General features: G+C 35.4%; 2 protein-coding genes across 5 annotated transcripts in view; one reads left to right on the top strand and one right to left on the bottom strand.

The window, feature by feature from the left end:
- The window catches only part of klhl3 (kelch-like family member 3), a 98,976-nt gene that overhangs the window by 12,617 nt on the left and 71,625 nt on the right, over window positions 1-14,734 (bottom strand). The window lies entirely within an intron of this gene.
- The window catches only part of fam13b (family with sequence similarity 13 member B), a 74,828-nt gene that overhangs the window by 21,341 nt on the left and 38,753 nt on the right, over window positions 1-14,734 (top strand). For all 4 annotated transcript variants that reach the window (NM_001328042.1, XM_005173130.6, XM_005173128.6 and 1 more), the window contains exons 4-7: window positions 552-761; window positions 1,008-1,185; window positions 3,043-3,187; window positions 13,838-13,953. In NM_001328042.1, the coding sequence (NP_001314971.1) occupies window positions 552-761; window positions 1,008-1,185; window positions 3,043-3,187; window positions 13,838-13,953 (649 nt within the window). The remainder of the gene's footprint in view (window positions 1-551; window positions 762-1,007; window positions 1,186-3,042; window positions 3,188-13,837; window positions 13,954-14,734) is intronic.

Genomic DNA, 14,734 nt, shown 5'->3' with positions numbered 1-14,734 from the left:
TCAGCCACTATGCCCCTCGCTGCTGGAATCAGCTTCCAGAAATGATCAGATGTGCTCCAACATTAGGCACATTCAAATCAAGACTGAAAACACATCTGTTTAGCTGTGCCTTTACTGAATGAGCACTGTGCTGCGTCCGACAGATCGCACTATTATGTTTTTCGTTTTCTTTTTCATTCTTTTATAACCTATTTTAACTCATTTTAATTTGTTTTTATCTGTTTTTAATAATTTTTATTGTCTGCATTTTATTTTCCTAAACTTGTGTTTTTAATTCCTGTTTATGTAAAGCACTTTGAATTGCCACTGTGTATGAAATGTGCTATATAAATAAACTTGCCTTGCCTTGCCTTATTATTGGTTTTTGAACATGGCCGATGTTATCACGCTTGCACATCTGACTAAAGAGATTACAAGTTTAACAAGCAAATTATCAGCATGCTCAGCTGCTCTGTGCAGTGATTCAGCGAGTAACGTCTCCTCTGTCAGATGTTTATACCTTACTCTGCTGGCATGTTTCTCTATGTGACTTGAGCATTTGCGTTTTATAGGGGGGCTGCATCTGAGTCTGTTTCTAGTGAACGGGAACGCAGAACGCGTGGAATGGCTCAGGCAGCGCTACGACAGTGGAGTTGAAGTCAATCTGGAGAAGGAGGCCGACCTGGCGTCTGCCGTTAGCCTGCTACGCCTCTTCCTGCAGGAGCTCCCAGAGCCCATCATCCCTGCAGGCTTACAGGCACAAATAATGCAGCTCTACCAGGGTAGGTCAAGCTTCCAACATGTCCTTTTCTGAAGCCAGCTGTCCACATTGGCTTAAGATGAATCTCTATGAATTAAAATGCCTGTTTTTTTTTTTCTATCTGGAGTTATAATTGAGTTATAATTGCATCATCAAAGCACCGGTGTTCTTGCACACCTTTACATCACTCTGCTCGCCTCTGACTTTCACATCATTAACATTAATAACCGCACGTCCTACTGAACCACCTTCTCATTCTGACTTTTAGATTACAGCATTGAAGAAGAGCTGGGCAGAAACATGAAGTACTTCCTTCAGCAGCTGCCGCAGGTCAATTACAGTTTGCTCCGCTTCTTGTGCCGCTTCCTGTCCGGTGTGGCGTCTCTACAGGAGGAGAGCTGGAGCTTAGGAGCTCTTGCTGCCGTCTTTGGGCCTGACATTTTCCAGTAAGATGCTTTTGCCATTTCTGTCCATTTTTGTCAGTTTTTAAAGATACCTCATAAGAGCCACAAACAGGGTTTTTTTCTTTTCCAATACAACACATCCTGTCATTAGCAGGCCCACGCACAATCTTTTTCACAGTTTTGGTTGTGTGGGCAAATCTTAAATATGGTGAAATGATAAATAAAGCGAAGACAAATCTAAAGGGCAGGGTAGAAGATCTATAAAAGCTGACTTCAAAGATAAATCTATAAATAAATATAAGCTGAAATGTGTCATATATGCAGCATTAGTCTCACCAAACTGAATAACAATAAATATGTAAAAAAAAATTTAAACTGAGGCCCTGTTTACACTAATATGTTTTAGTTTTAAAATGTTTTAAAACCACGTCCACACTGGTGTTTCATCTAGCATTTCTGAAAAGATCTCCGTCCACACGACACCACTGAAAGTGCACATCACGTGACCACACACACTCTAACATGCGTTGCAGCGTATGCGCACGTCTGAGCTCCAGGCAGTCAGTGGGGGCTTTGAGCACACCTCCCTAGATGAGAGCAGCGTACACCACCACCATCTCACTATAGTTGTTAAATCTAATATTTTATTCATCTCTATCTTATGGTCTTTTGAATCTATTAGTTGCTTTCAGGTAGCACATTTTGGCTGAGCGCAAAGATAAGTTATTATATTAATTTATGCAACCACGTACACTGATTCTGCATATTAACTGATTACTTGCCTTTATTTCCTATATTGTATAAACTTTTTGTAGGTTATACTTTTATAAAGGCCATTATTGATTATTAAAACTGATATTCAGCAAAAGAGAGATTTTGTTTCATATTTTTCAATAAAAATGAAAGAAGGCAGTAATGTTATAGGCTCTTTTTTTAATTTTTTTTTTTTTATAAATATGTATACAGTGACGATGACGGTCACATAAATATGAACCTACAAGATTCCTTAACATTTTTAGTGTCTGTTAAGTTGTTAATATCAAAATTAAAAGTGGCATTTCCTTATGTCATGTTTTGATTTTATTGATAATATCATGTGAATGACGTTTTTGTACACTGTTCCCTTGAAGATTTACCTGACGTGTCCTCGGGAGTTTGTTTTCCATATCAAACTTGCAAAGTCTGGACTTAAAAGGAAAGGGTACAAGACTAAAATTTGTGGACTTAATATTGAGGGAAAGCGCCAATTTGATTTTCTCTGTTTTCAGATGTCTCTATTTTCCCTCATTCACACTGACACAGCAGCATTTGAAAAAAAAAAACAACAAAAAAAAACGACCTCTTCAGCGTTTTTAAAAAAACTCAATTTTCTGGGCTTAAACTTCAGGGTAGTGTAGACTGAAGGCCTAACTTTAAAACTAAAACCTATTGGTGTAAACAGAGAATAATTTTTGAACACTTGGCCAATGATCTGTCAAAAAGTCTTGCCCTAAATTAACAATAATAGTAGATGGTTCCCCTAAAATTAAACTTTACTCACAGTTTTGTTTCTTTATTCTGTTCAACACAAAAGAAGATAACATAGTAGGCAAAACAAATACTGTAAAAGTAAATTTTCTTTAAAATATCTTCTTTGCATTTAACAAAAGAAAGAAAGCCAAACAGGTTTGGAAGGTGTGAAGTAAATAATGACTGATTTTTCAGTTTTTAATGAACTGTCCCTTTGAATTAATGTTTTAGAGTCAGGTTATTTAAATGATCAAACAAATTAGCACAATTTTAATCGATCACCATTGAGGTGATCAGTCTACAGACACATTAAGCTAATACTAATAAACATTGAAAATTAAGTTAAACTATTTTTTTTTTTTATCATTTCCTTTGTTTTCTGTTCTGAAGTTTAGACACCGATGTGGAGGATCTGAAAGAGCAGGAGTCAGTCAGTCGGATTCTGGCAGAACTGCTGGAGAACCAGGAGGAGTTCTTTGAATCGGAGGACGAAGACATCTCTAACACCAATGACTACAGCTCCATTAATGACCAGGTGAACTTTCAGCCCTCTATTAGTGTGTACTTATTAGTGCTGTTTAGCTGTATTCACATAGGATACTGCGGAAATCTGATGCCATTCATTCAAAATGTAATGAGACATGCACCATTCAGTCAGCCACAGATAATGGATGATATTGTAAATCACTGTGAGGATCACACTTATTCCCTGATAATGAATAATTATTTTTCCTAGCGCTCTACATATGAAATTCACCTCTAGAATTTAATATTATATGCAATTTTACAGCCTGTTAATTAAAAAAATGAGTGTATGCAATTGGTGTGATTGGTAGAAAGTGTAATTACATGAATTTGGCTCTAATGTCAAACTGATAAAAACGAAAAAACGAAACTTTTACAGCTGCAAATCTAAAAATACTTACAAGAGCCGTGTTCATGCAAGTTAATCCTCGGGTAACATTACTCTTGTGAATTATTCATTAATGCTGGTTTGTGTTACTTAAACCAGATCCTAATGATTGTAAACAAATCAAAGATTGGAATGTTTTTTGGAGCTTGTATTGGATAAAACATGACATGAGAGTAACAAAGCATTTAGCATAAATGTTGATTTTTCACAAAATATGCTTAAGTATTGACAATTAGATCAATTTTAGCACATTTCCTGTTTATTCCACCTCTAATTGTTAGTGCAGCACTTACAAATGGTGCTGTGGGAGCTGCTATATATTTGCTTTCTAGATCAATGTGATTAGATTAAGTCAGCATTAGCTTTATTTCTTGGAAAATACTTGCCCAAACCTTACAAATGCGATATTGTGATTTGAGTTTTAAAAGGCGATTATATACTTACACTTTGTGTTTGTTTAAAGCTTTTAAATCATGTACTGCCCACCCCAGTTCCAGCTAGAGGCAACGCTTAACACACGCAGATGTGAAGCTCAGAGAAAGGAGAAGCAGTGTTAGAAGGTTATTATGTCTGCAGTGTTATGTAATGCACTGAAGCTCTCCGAAGGCGTGTCAGTTCTGTTCACTGTGTTTTTGTGCGTTTGCAGTCTGCCGGTTTTTCTCGCACCAAAGAAACGGCTGTGATTTTGTTTTCTTCGAAAGAGCAGATTGTTTTAAATCTTAATTGTGTCTTACTCTGCGTCCTTTTAAGGGCCTCAAGATTTCTGACCTCAAAAGAATTTACATAGCCGCTTTCTTCATGTATACAGGAAGCAGTCAATAATGGAATGTAAATTCTTTCCATGAGACTTCTCCTTCTCCCTTCTGTTAGACTGGCAGAAAAAGAGGAAGCAGCCCTTTTGTGAAAAGACAATACTAAGCGCAGTTACATAAGTGAGTGATGCAAGTTTGGTACAGGCACCTGTGCTAATCGCTAGGGATATCTTTTTTTTTTCATTACAAGCAGAATTATGCAGACATTCCAGGTTAATCTAAAAGACCTAAAACCTGGCGAGCTGCCTTTTTGTGTAATCTCTTTGTGAGCAGCCGCCTTTTAACTGTCATTGAGTCACTCAATTGACTGATTTGAATTGCTTGACGTAGATGTAACTCACAAATGATTCCATTAGAATGCTCTAGATGACCTTTTATTTGGGAAAAAAAAAATAATAATTCAATATATTTAGTATCATTATTATTATTTTTTTTTTAATCACTTTCAGTTTCATCACTCTTGGTTTGTTTCCACTGAGTGGTATGGTACAGGTCACCTTTATCACGCTTTCGTTTCCATGATGGTATCCTTTTGGTGGGCGTGGTGTACGACAGAAAGTACTACAGATGTCATTCTCGCCCGAGTAAATGTCAAGGTAAAGCTGTACTTTCTAAGTACAAGATTTAATAACTACAGATCAATGCAAAATGCAGATCAATGCAAAACGGCCTACTGTAATGTCTGCTATGATATCAAATAAATAAATGCAACATATATGAACACACAAAGTCCCTTGCAGTCTCTGATATGTTACCAAATACAGAAAAACTACACACAGCATACTTTTAGTCCTTATTTGGTGTCAAAAACAACACAACATATAGCCTACAATCAGTGCAAACCTCTCATCTGTATCTTTAATCTTCGCCAGTACTTGTAACCTCTTAATCCATCTAAAATTGTACAATTTTTATCAAAAGGAAACCTTAAAAAACTGTTTTAGATTTTTATCTCATATATTAGCATTATTGCTATTTATGTATTTTACCCTGGACATTATTTATTGCTGTTGATGACTTTTAATTGTTAGAATATTTTATAATTATAGAAAATTGGTATTTATAAAATGTGATAAACTTGATCTATTTTCTTTTTGCCATGACATAGCCATAGAAGCTGAAATGGCAATAAAATTAAAACTCTCTCTCTCTCTTGTAACCTCTTGTTAGAAAGTATTTCCATATTTCAGAGTTCATAATAGTCCAAAAGGCGACGATAATAATTAAACGTAGCAGTTTTTCCATGTTTTAGGTTGCTAAAAGAATAATTTGCTCCTTTTTTTTCTGGCTCCTCCTTTGTTTGTTTTTTCATGCTTCACTTTCACGTCTGTCCTTTTCTAATGATCAGATGTCAGAAGTACTTCAATAATTACGCGCGCATTATAATCGTCAGCTAAAGAAGTTCATTATTGCTAATATAGATTTGGATGCGAAGTGAAACTGCTCGCGCTTTAGATGGCTTTGTAAACAACAACAGGGCAAAGTGTAGATTCTGCTTTTCTTGGCTTTGTGGCTGTTCATCAAGACAACAACGTTGTTTGTTTAAAGGGTCACAAAACACCAAAACACATTTTTTGAGCTGTTGACAGTCGTATATGTGTCCCACACTGCTAAAAACACTATTAGGACACCTATATTTCACTAAAAAGTGTTAATTGGTTGTTTTTGCATTATTTCAAGCAAATTCGTACTTCCGGTTTGAAACTAATTTTTGAAGCTGCGTCACGGCCATGACATAATAGCGTTGTATTCCAGCGTGCAGACTGGGCGTCTCTCCCAGAGTGTGTCTTATTACGTCTTACAGTGTGTTGCATTAATGCATGAGTAAGGCTTGGTTCAAACCAATCAGCGCGCTCTATTGTGCAACTTCATTAATATTCATTACTGTCAGAGTGTAGACGGCAGAGACGCCACGTTGTGTTGGCAAAACAAGCGTGAAGTGTTGCTTTAATAGTTTGCTGCAGTTAAGTTTTGTTTTCATTTTCTCTCTGTGAGAGCTCAGCTGGCGTCACGTGTGGATTAACAGTGTACTCGACGCTCGACAACAATAACTTGCGTGTCTAAGGAGGCACATTGTTTACCTGAGAGCTGTTCTCATCTGCAAAAGCTGAGATCCGGATTCGCTTGTAGTCTCCTCTAAACAAAGACGCGGCTCTAGTTGCTGTGGATTGTCCTGTCTCTACAGATTTGGTAAGTGAGCGACCAGTGCTCTTTGTTTATTCAGTTGTATTTTATTCGTATCAAACAAACTATTGCACCGAGTGTAAACAAGTTAGCACTAACAGTTACAACCAAACTATAACCTTGTGTTGGATTTTGTGACCGGAATAACAAACGCGGCTTTCTGACACTACCTGCCGTGTGCATCTAAGTTTCCGGGAAATGCTGAGTTTTTTTTTCTCTCATTCGCCGTGCGGTATCAAACATTGCATGAAAAATACACGCTTAGAACAGTTCCTCGAATCAAATATCACGTTTGTCGGGAGGGATATGAATGAATTCCCTGAATGAAAGAGCCAAACTGCAGTTAAAGTCCACCATTTAATAATTTGGCAAATAATTAGACTACAGATGTCCATGTAAACACAGTCACATTGTCAGTGGTTGTGTGTTTTGACTCTGATATTCAGCGTGCCCAAATAGACACTCCCACACCAAGCCTCTTTTCTTCCTCCGACACTCCCCCTAAACAGAGCTGGACACGCCCACTTTTCTGACTTTTTCCAAAGTAGAGGTGTGAAAACACCCTGCTGAAACGAGGGGGTTTCATGGCCCTTTAAGCTTGGGTGAACTATGCCTTGTTTTTATATGTATATATTATTGCGGTGTAATGTCTCAGCAGTGTATTTAAAAATAGCGCTTCCTTTGTTTTCATTCTTCTAGCTTGTGTCCGGACTAGTAACATTTCTCTGTAAACTTTTTCGAAAGGGTACCCAAAAACTGGTATGGTTTGATATTTAGTATCTTTTGACAGTGGAAACGGCCAAAAAGCGTACCAAACTGTACGGTACCACTCAGTGGAAACTATTATTTTTGAATGTCTGTGGTTGAAGAATTAGTTTCTCCAAAAATTTTAATTTTGTCATTAATTATCCTCATGTTGTTCCAACCCTGAGATTTCGGAACACAATTTTTTTTAGATGAAATCCAGGAGCTCCCTAGCCCTGCAAGTCAGCATGGGTCTAGAGATGTGAAAAGAAACCAAAAACATTGTCAAATTGTTCCATGTGACTTCAGTAGTTCAGCTATAATTATTCAGAGCTCCAAGAAAATATGTCCATATGACTTTGTTCGCCTATGGCCTCTCTTCAGCTGTGTCAGGGCAGGTCCTGTTTACTACTGGCAATGCGATGGTTGCTTGTTGCACTAACTCTAATGGCTGTACATTGTATTGCCCGTAGCAAATGCACATGTTTTAAAAACAAGTATATTTTTCAATGATGTAACTTAATTAAATGGATTGGAAATTATGGAAGAATGTTTTCACTGAGGCTTACTTGTCCTCGCTGATTTATATAAAGTGCGGTCACATTAGCAAACTTTCCACATTATTTCCATTTTAGTTACGAGAAGATTGTCAGTAGTGTAACAATATAAAAGGCACAGATCATACAGAAGTCACATCACACACAAAAACTTCTATTGTTCAGTAGGGCTGAAAAATATTGGTAATATTTATATGTATTGCGATATAACAGTTTTACAAGATGGCTTCACTTAGAAATTATTTGTTTTAGACTGATCACAGTGCTTTTGTAAAGTAAAGTGTAGAAAATGCAATACAAAAAAAGCAACAATGCTTTCGGTAGAGAAATAGTCTACACTGCATATAGTAAATGCAATTAATCTTTATTAAAGAGACAAACCTAGAATGTTTACACAATAAACACATTTAATTTATCAGTATTTGCTCTGTGGCCAAATGAAAACACATCACATTTTGATGAACTTTGATGCCTGGTCAGCTTTTTAGTTTTACATGACATCATGGATGCACACAATGCACAACAGTATGTTATATATGATATCAGTGATGACATGAGTTATTGTTTGGCTTGAGTGTGGTAAATATGCATGGCATTAGAAAGCATTAGAAAATCTTTCACGCACACATGAAATGCCTAATGAAATGGATTTCTTGTACAATGCTTAGATTTCTCTGTGAAATTTTGATGAGCAACTGTAAATAGGGACTTAATGTTATATACAGGTGAAGTATTCTCGACCAGCCATTCACAGCAATGGTTCCTTTTAGTCCTTCTTAGGTTGGCAGCTCATTAACTTTGGATACTGAGCTCAACCCACAGCCTAGTTCAGATTGAAACAGAAGATATTATTTGCTTCACTGGGTTATTCCTCTTCAGACATGCTTAGAGCGATTAGACAATTCAGATGGCCACTGCTGGGAAGATCGCCCTACTGTAAAAGACAGAATGGGAGCATAAGAAACAGAAGGGGCAGACACAAATGCAAGCAGCGGGGGGACGTGACCTATTTGGATTCAGGCCAGTGCTCAAGAAGCTGGCATATGCTGAAATGAATACGGGTTTAAATCAGAGGTTTATTTCTATACATGTTTTGCTCAAAAGGCTCTCCTATGCTCTGATCACACGTACCACTCAGGGCTCCTTCCGTGAGGATGAACTTGTGTAACTGTTTGGACTGAAGGTTGCCATGCTTTAGGGTTGAATAAAGCAATTATTGCATAAAAGCAGGGCCAGACAATCTGAAGACATTTTTTTGCTATTTCTGCGCAGAATATTGAAAAAAATATGGAATGATTTTTTGAGTTTCATAACTAAAACTTAATTTGTTAAATAAAAAGTAAAACATGTTTAACTTTTATTTAATATTTACTTTGCACATCCTATCTACTAAGAGACAGAAATTATTACTTTACTAATTTTATTGTAAAGAAATAAAATGAACATTTTCATATTAGTCAGTAATAAAGTAATTTATTACTGTAAGTAATTTATAATTATAAATGTACACACATTTACATACAACTAAATAAATAGACTCATTGAAGGGCTGAAAATCTGCAGATTTTAGCGTGTGCAGGTTTCATGTTGGTCTACATATAAGCAAATAAGTAAGCAAAACCTCCAAAAACTTATTCATTAATAATTACATATCTAAAATTGTGTTTAAATTAATTTTCTAATTACTCTGAAAAGTAACTTGGCTACTGAATAAGTAATTTATTTGCATGACTCAATTCTAAAAAGTATTAATAACTAAAAATCCCAAAGCATAAACAATCGAACTTAAAAACTTAATTGACTGATCCTTAGTCAATTAGACTCTTGTAGTTTTGTTCACATTCATTAAATATTAAATATTTCATATTAAAACATTTAATATTAAATATAAATATATTACATTTTAAACATTTCACAACGCAAGACGTTTTAATGTAATGACACCATATTTCAAACGTGTATATTCCATTTTTTAAGTATGTACAGTTGTAAAATAACTCTAGTTGAGAAATACAATTATTGTTATACAAAATATTGGAATAATAGTGTGTGTGTGTGTGTGTGTGTGTGTGTGTGTGTGTGTGTGTGTGTGTGTGTGTAAATATACTGTATACATACATACATACACACACACACACACACACACACACACAATTGTTATGGTTGTACACCTTATATTGTCATGAACTAATTAAAAAAATTTTTTCAGGATTTGCAATTATTTCGATGTAGTCTTTAATTGAAAAATAGAATTATTCTGCAAATTATATGTATATAACAATTATATAATTACAGTAACTAGTTACTTTGTAACTATTTACATCCTACCCTGCTTATAAGATTAAATCATTTTGATACAGTAATTGCATTTCATTAAGAGACTATTGGAATGAGTTCTGCCTATTTAAGGAGAAGAGCTTATTAATTACAATGATTGTGATTTAATCTCCCTAGTAACACTGGCTCTTGTGGGTTTGTCATTCAAACTCTGGTGACCGTGAAAGTATGTGCCCTTTTGTTTCTCAAATTCCTGTTTCTGCCCTGAAGTATTCGGACGTGTCAAAACCAAATGCAAAAATAAAGCAGGTCAGTGGGCAGCTGTGCAGATCTTTCCACACACAGATGCTGAGCCTGTTTTTCAGATTCTCAGAGGATGTGAGATGTGTTCTCTCTTTGTGAGGGTTGTTTTTTTTCTATTCAGTTTGTGTGTGCGCTTGACAGCATTTTTTAAATTATTAATTAATGAAGAGCGCCTTTAATTAGAGAGTCAGTCAGCTCTCAGCTTTTGGTTTTTTGGTATGCAGATGTTGCATCAACTGTAGAGCACATATTATCAGAGGCTCTGAGGCCAAACAAAAGCTGTGATTTACATGCTGCAGCTTCTTGGAGATATTGAAACATCATCAGTGAACTGTGATGTTGTCTTCCCCACCTTGGCAGCAGCATCTTTACTTGAGACTGCATGCTGGTGTTTTGACAACTTAATTAGGACAGTGTTAGGGAGGGGCCACTTTTTGTTTAGAGGTGTGAACTTATTTTCATATTTTACAAATGTTATGTAACAACAAACAGTGATGTTTCATCTTTCATAATTTAAAAGTGGAACACAAAATAAGATATTTTAGAATAAGAGGAAATTAATTGAGCTGAATTTGTGTAGTGTTAATATTGTTTTTATTATTATTATTATTATTATTATTATTATTTCTATTATGTAGAAAACATTGAGATACATTTTATGTTTTTTCTGAGTTGATAGCAGATAAAATCAAATTATGAGTTTTCTATAGATTGCTGTCTTTTAGATATAAGATAATTGAATCTATAGCAGGTTCATTATCTAAAAGATAATTGAGAGGGAGCGGTGAGTGTGAAAATACAGTCGTCCTCTGAGTCCTCAGCAGCCGCTTTGCACACTGCACATGACTCATATCTGCATGGCCACTGAACAGCAGCCCCACTTGGCCAATCAGATGTAGAGGGAGATGGTTGCCATGGCAACATGGCAGCAAGACTGCAGCAGATGCAGAGTGCATTTGATCATGTGCTGGTGCCAAAGTTTGGGTGATATGAAATACTGTAGGATAGATTTACATGTGGATGTGTAGCCCTGAACACTATGTGCCATGCTTTAAATGCCTCTAGTTGTTTTGGTTGCACATTTTTATTTAAACCCATTATTCATGTGGACTGTAGAACCACACTATTAATACAAACAAGCACTCAGATGGGATATATGAGCATACGATATTGCACCTTAGCAGTTATTTGTCTCATTTAACATGTTACAATTATGTAAAATAATAATTATAAGTAACAAATATGGTTTTACATGTACAGTTGAAGACAAAATTAGTAGCCCCCCTGTAAAAATACATTCAATTTCTAATATTATAATAATTATTTTCACCTTAAAAATATTTTAAAAACATGTTAAATCTGCTTTGTCCAGCCAAACTAATAGAAATATAAAAATAAATAATACAAAATACTGTGAAAATGTCTTTCCTCTGTTAATCCATCTAAAAATGAAAATTGTGTTACAAATGACTCACCCTCATGCCATTCCAAACCTTTGAGACCCTTCATTCCTCTTCAGAGTTTAAATTAAGATCAAATCGGAGAGCTCCCTCATCCTTCATAGACTGAAAGTTTTTTGGCTTGTTTGAAGAATTTACCAAAAAACATCCTCAAACCAGTGGTTTAATCTGACTATATTCATACTGCAGTTTCTTTTGTGTGTGCACATAAAACAAAAATAACTATTTTATTTAACAGTTGTGCCTCCTCAGTGTCAGTATGTTGTGCACATTAACAAGAACTCAGTGTCATGCTCTGTTGCCTGCTGATGTAATACCTCTGATGTGCCTGTGCTTTTTTTTTTTTTTTAAACAGAGTGATTTTAATGAAATGAAATGAAATTAGGTCAAAATTAAGATGTCAATGCCTTTAATAATAATAATAATAATAATATTAATAATAATAATAATAAGAAGAAGAAGAAGAAGAAGAAGAATTCCTTACATTATTATATAGCACCTTTCTTGACACTTAAAGGGCTTTGCACATTTTTTGGGGAATCTCCTCATCCACCATCAGTGTGCAGCATCCACATTTTTTTATCCTGGTATTTTTATTGACAACAGAGAATCAGGACCTCAGTTTAACATCTCACCCAAAAGATAGCGCTCACTAAGCAGTATAGAGTCCCCATCAATATACTGGTGCATTAGTTGAGTGCCCCCTGCTGGTCTCACTAACACCACTTTCGATAGCAACCTAGCTTTCCCATGTGGTCTCCCATCCAGATACTGACTGAGCACAGCCTTGCTTGGCTTCTGAGGACGACCATGTGAGAGTTACAGAGAGCTAGCTGCTGCCCAATAGCTGTCTGCTATTCCTGCCCAATATGAAAGAAACCAACAATAAATCTGGGTTATGTTACATTTGTATCACAGCCTTTCCGATTAGCAGGGCCAAACACTAACACACACACACACACACACACACACACACACACATATATAGATATATACATACATACATACATACATACATACATACATACATGCATGCATATATACATACACACACACACACACACACACACATATATATATATATATATATATATATATATATATATATATATATATATATATATATATATATATATATATATATATATATATATAAACATACATATTATTTATAAACAACATTTTTTTGCTATTTCAACACTGAATTTTTTTACAAAATCTGCTGGATTCATGCTGGATAAATTAGACAGTATAGTAACTAAACTTGACACATGAAATATAAAATAATATGCTTTTACAATGCAAATCTGACTACAACTTTTTGGTTGGTAGGCAAAATAAGTCTTCATCAATATACTAGAAAAAAGAAAATCTTACTTTTTGTAATATTAATATTACAAGCTGTATTGCAAATAAATCATATAAACATTTGCATATTATTGTTAATCAAAAATGAATTAATATATAAACACATTTGTATAAGTAAAAAAATATACTCAATGATGGGATGATAAAATCAGCGGAAATTTGCTGATTTATGCACTTGCAGATTCTGTGTGGGTCTAGCGGTTTGGCTAATCCTAACGTGTTAAACTTGATTTTGATTCATTTTCGATTTGCCCTATACCAAATTCAAAACAACATGATACATTACAGCCTTTCATAATATTCTGTAGTTATTGACAACACACGTGTGATGAGTCACCAGTTGTACCCACAGCAGGGGTGAAATCTCATAAGCAAGCAGGCGTGTAAATTAGACTCCCTCTATATAAGCAGCATAGGTGTGGGATATTGCATAATAACAATGCGTCTTTTCAAGGGGGCGAGATGTTGACATGTAATCTAATGCTAATGGTGAATTACAAATAAATGCTGCAGACTAGTGTCATCAGGTTCGCAGTAATCAAATTCCCCCCTCTCTCACCCCTACAGATCACAGAGCTCCTGGAGGAAGAGAAGTTGGATGCTTGTGAGGAGCTCCCGCGAGATGGAGAGGACGGACCCTCCTCCCTGTCCCCCAAACATGCCCAAGTCGCCCCCTCCTCCAGGTAAAACAAACGCCGCTTTTAGAAATGTCTTCATCTGGGATCTGTTCCGTCTGTGGTCCCCCTCTGGCATTTCCCCTGTGCAATTTAATATGAGCATGTATATATGTATTTAAAGACACAGTAACACAAGTTAGCATCATGCACCTTCATATCCGTGCCACTTGCTTGCTGATGACATGTTTTTCTGCTGAAATTTGTTTATATACTTTGCTGCTCAGCAGTTTTTTTCTCAGGATGATTGTTTTTTCTTCTTTAAATTAATTTCTTTTTTCAACATATAAATGATGCATTAAATTGAGCAAAAAACAACTGATATTTTGTTTTAATAATGCTGAACTTTACTAATCAAAATAATAATCAAAATATCCCGATTTTTTTTTTTTTTTTTTTTTTTTTTTTATTGAATAAAGTCAGCATATTATAGTATTCTTGAGACCCAGAATGGCTGTTTTTTTACTGCAATAATTCAAGTATATTCAAACAGAAAACATGTATTATTACAATCATTACAAATTGTAATACTCTACAATAATGTTTTACTTTCATTTTGATCAAATTATTACAAGTTAGTGAGCACAAGACATTATTAATTCTAAGGGCCATTTATATCGAAGTTGATATTTAGCTGCACCATGTTGGTGTTTCTTAACCATTTTTTTTTTTACGAGGTGGGTCGTTAGCCCAACACTCAGACCCCAATCGGGAGGACCATGACATACACCCATATACTACGGACAATTCAGTTTACCCAATTCACCTACAGCACATATCTTTGGACATG

This window comes from Danio rerio, chromosome 14 (assembly GCF_049306965.1).
Source record: "Danio rerio strain Tuebingen ecotype United States chromosome 14, GRCz12tu, whole genome shotgun sequence".
NCBI lineage: Eukaryota > Metazoa > Chordata > Actinopteri > Cypriniformes > Danionidae > Danio > Danio rerio.
This window is presented reverse-complemented; position numbering and strand designations above follow the sequence as displayed.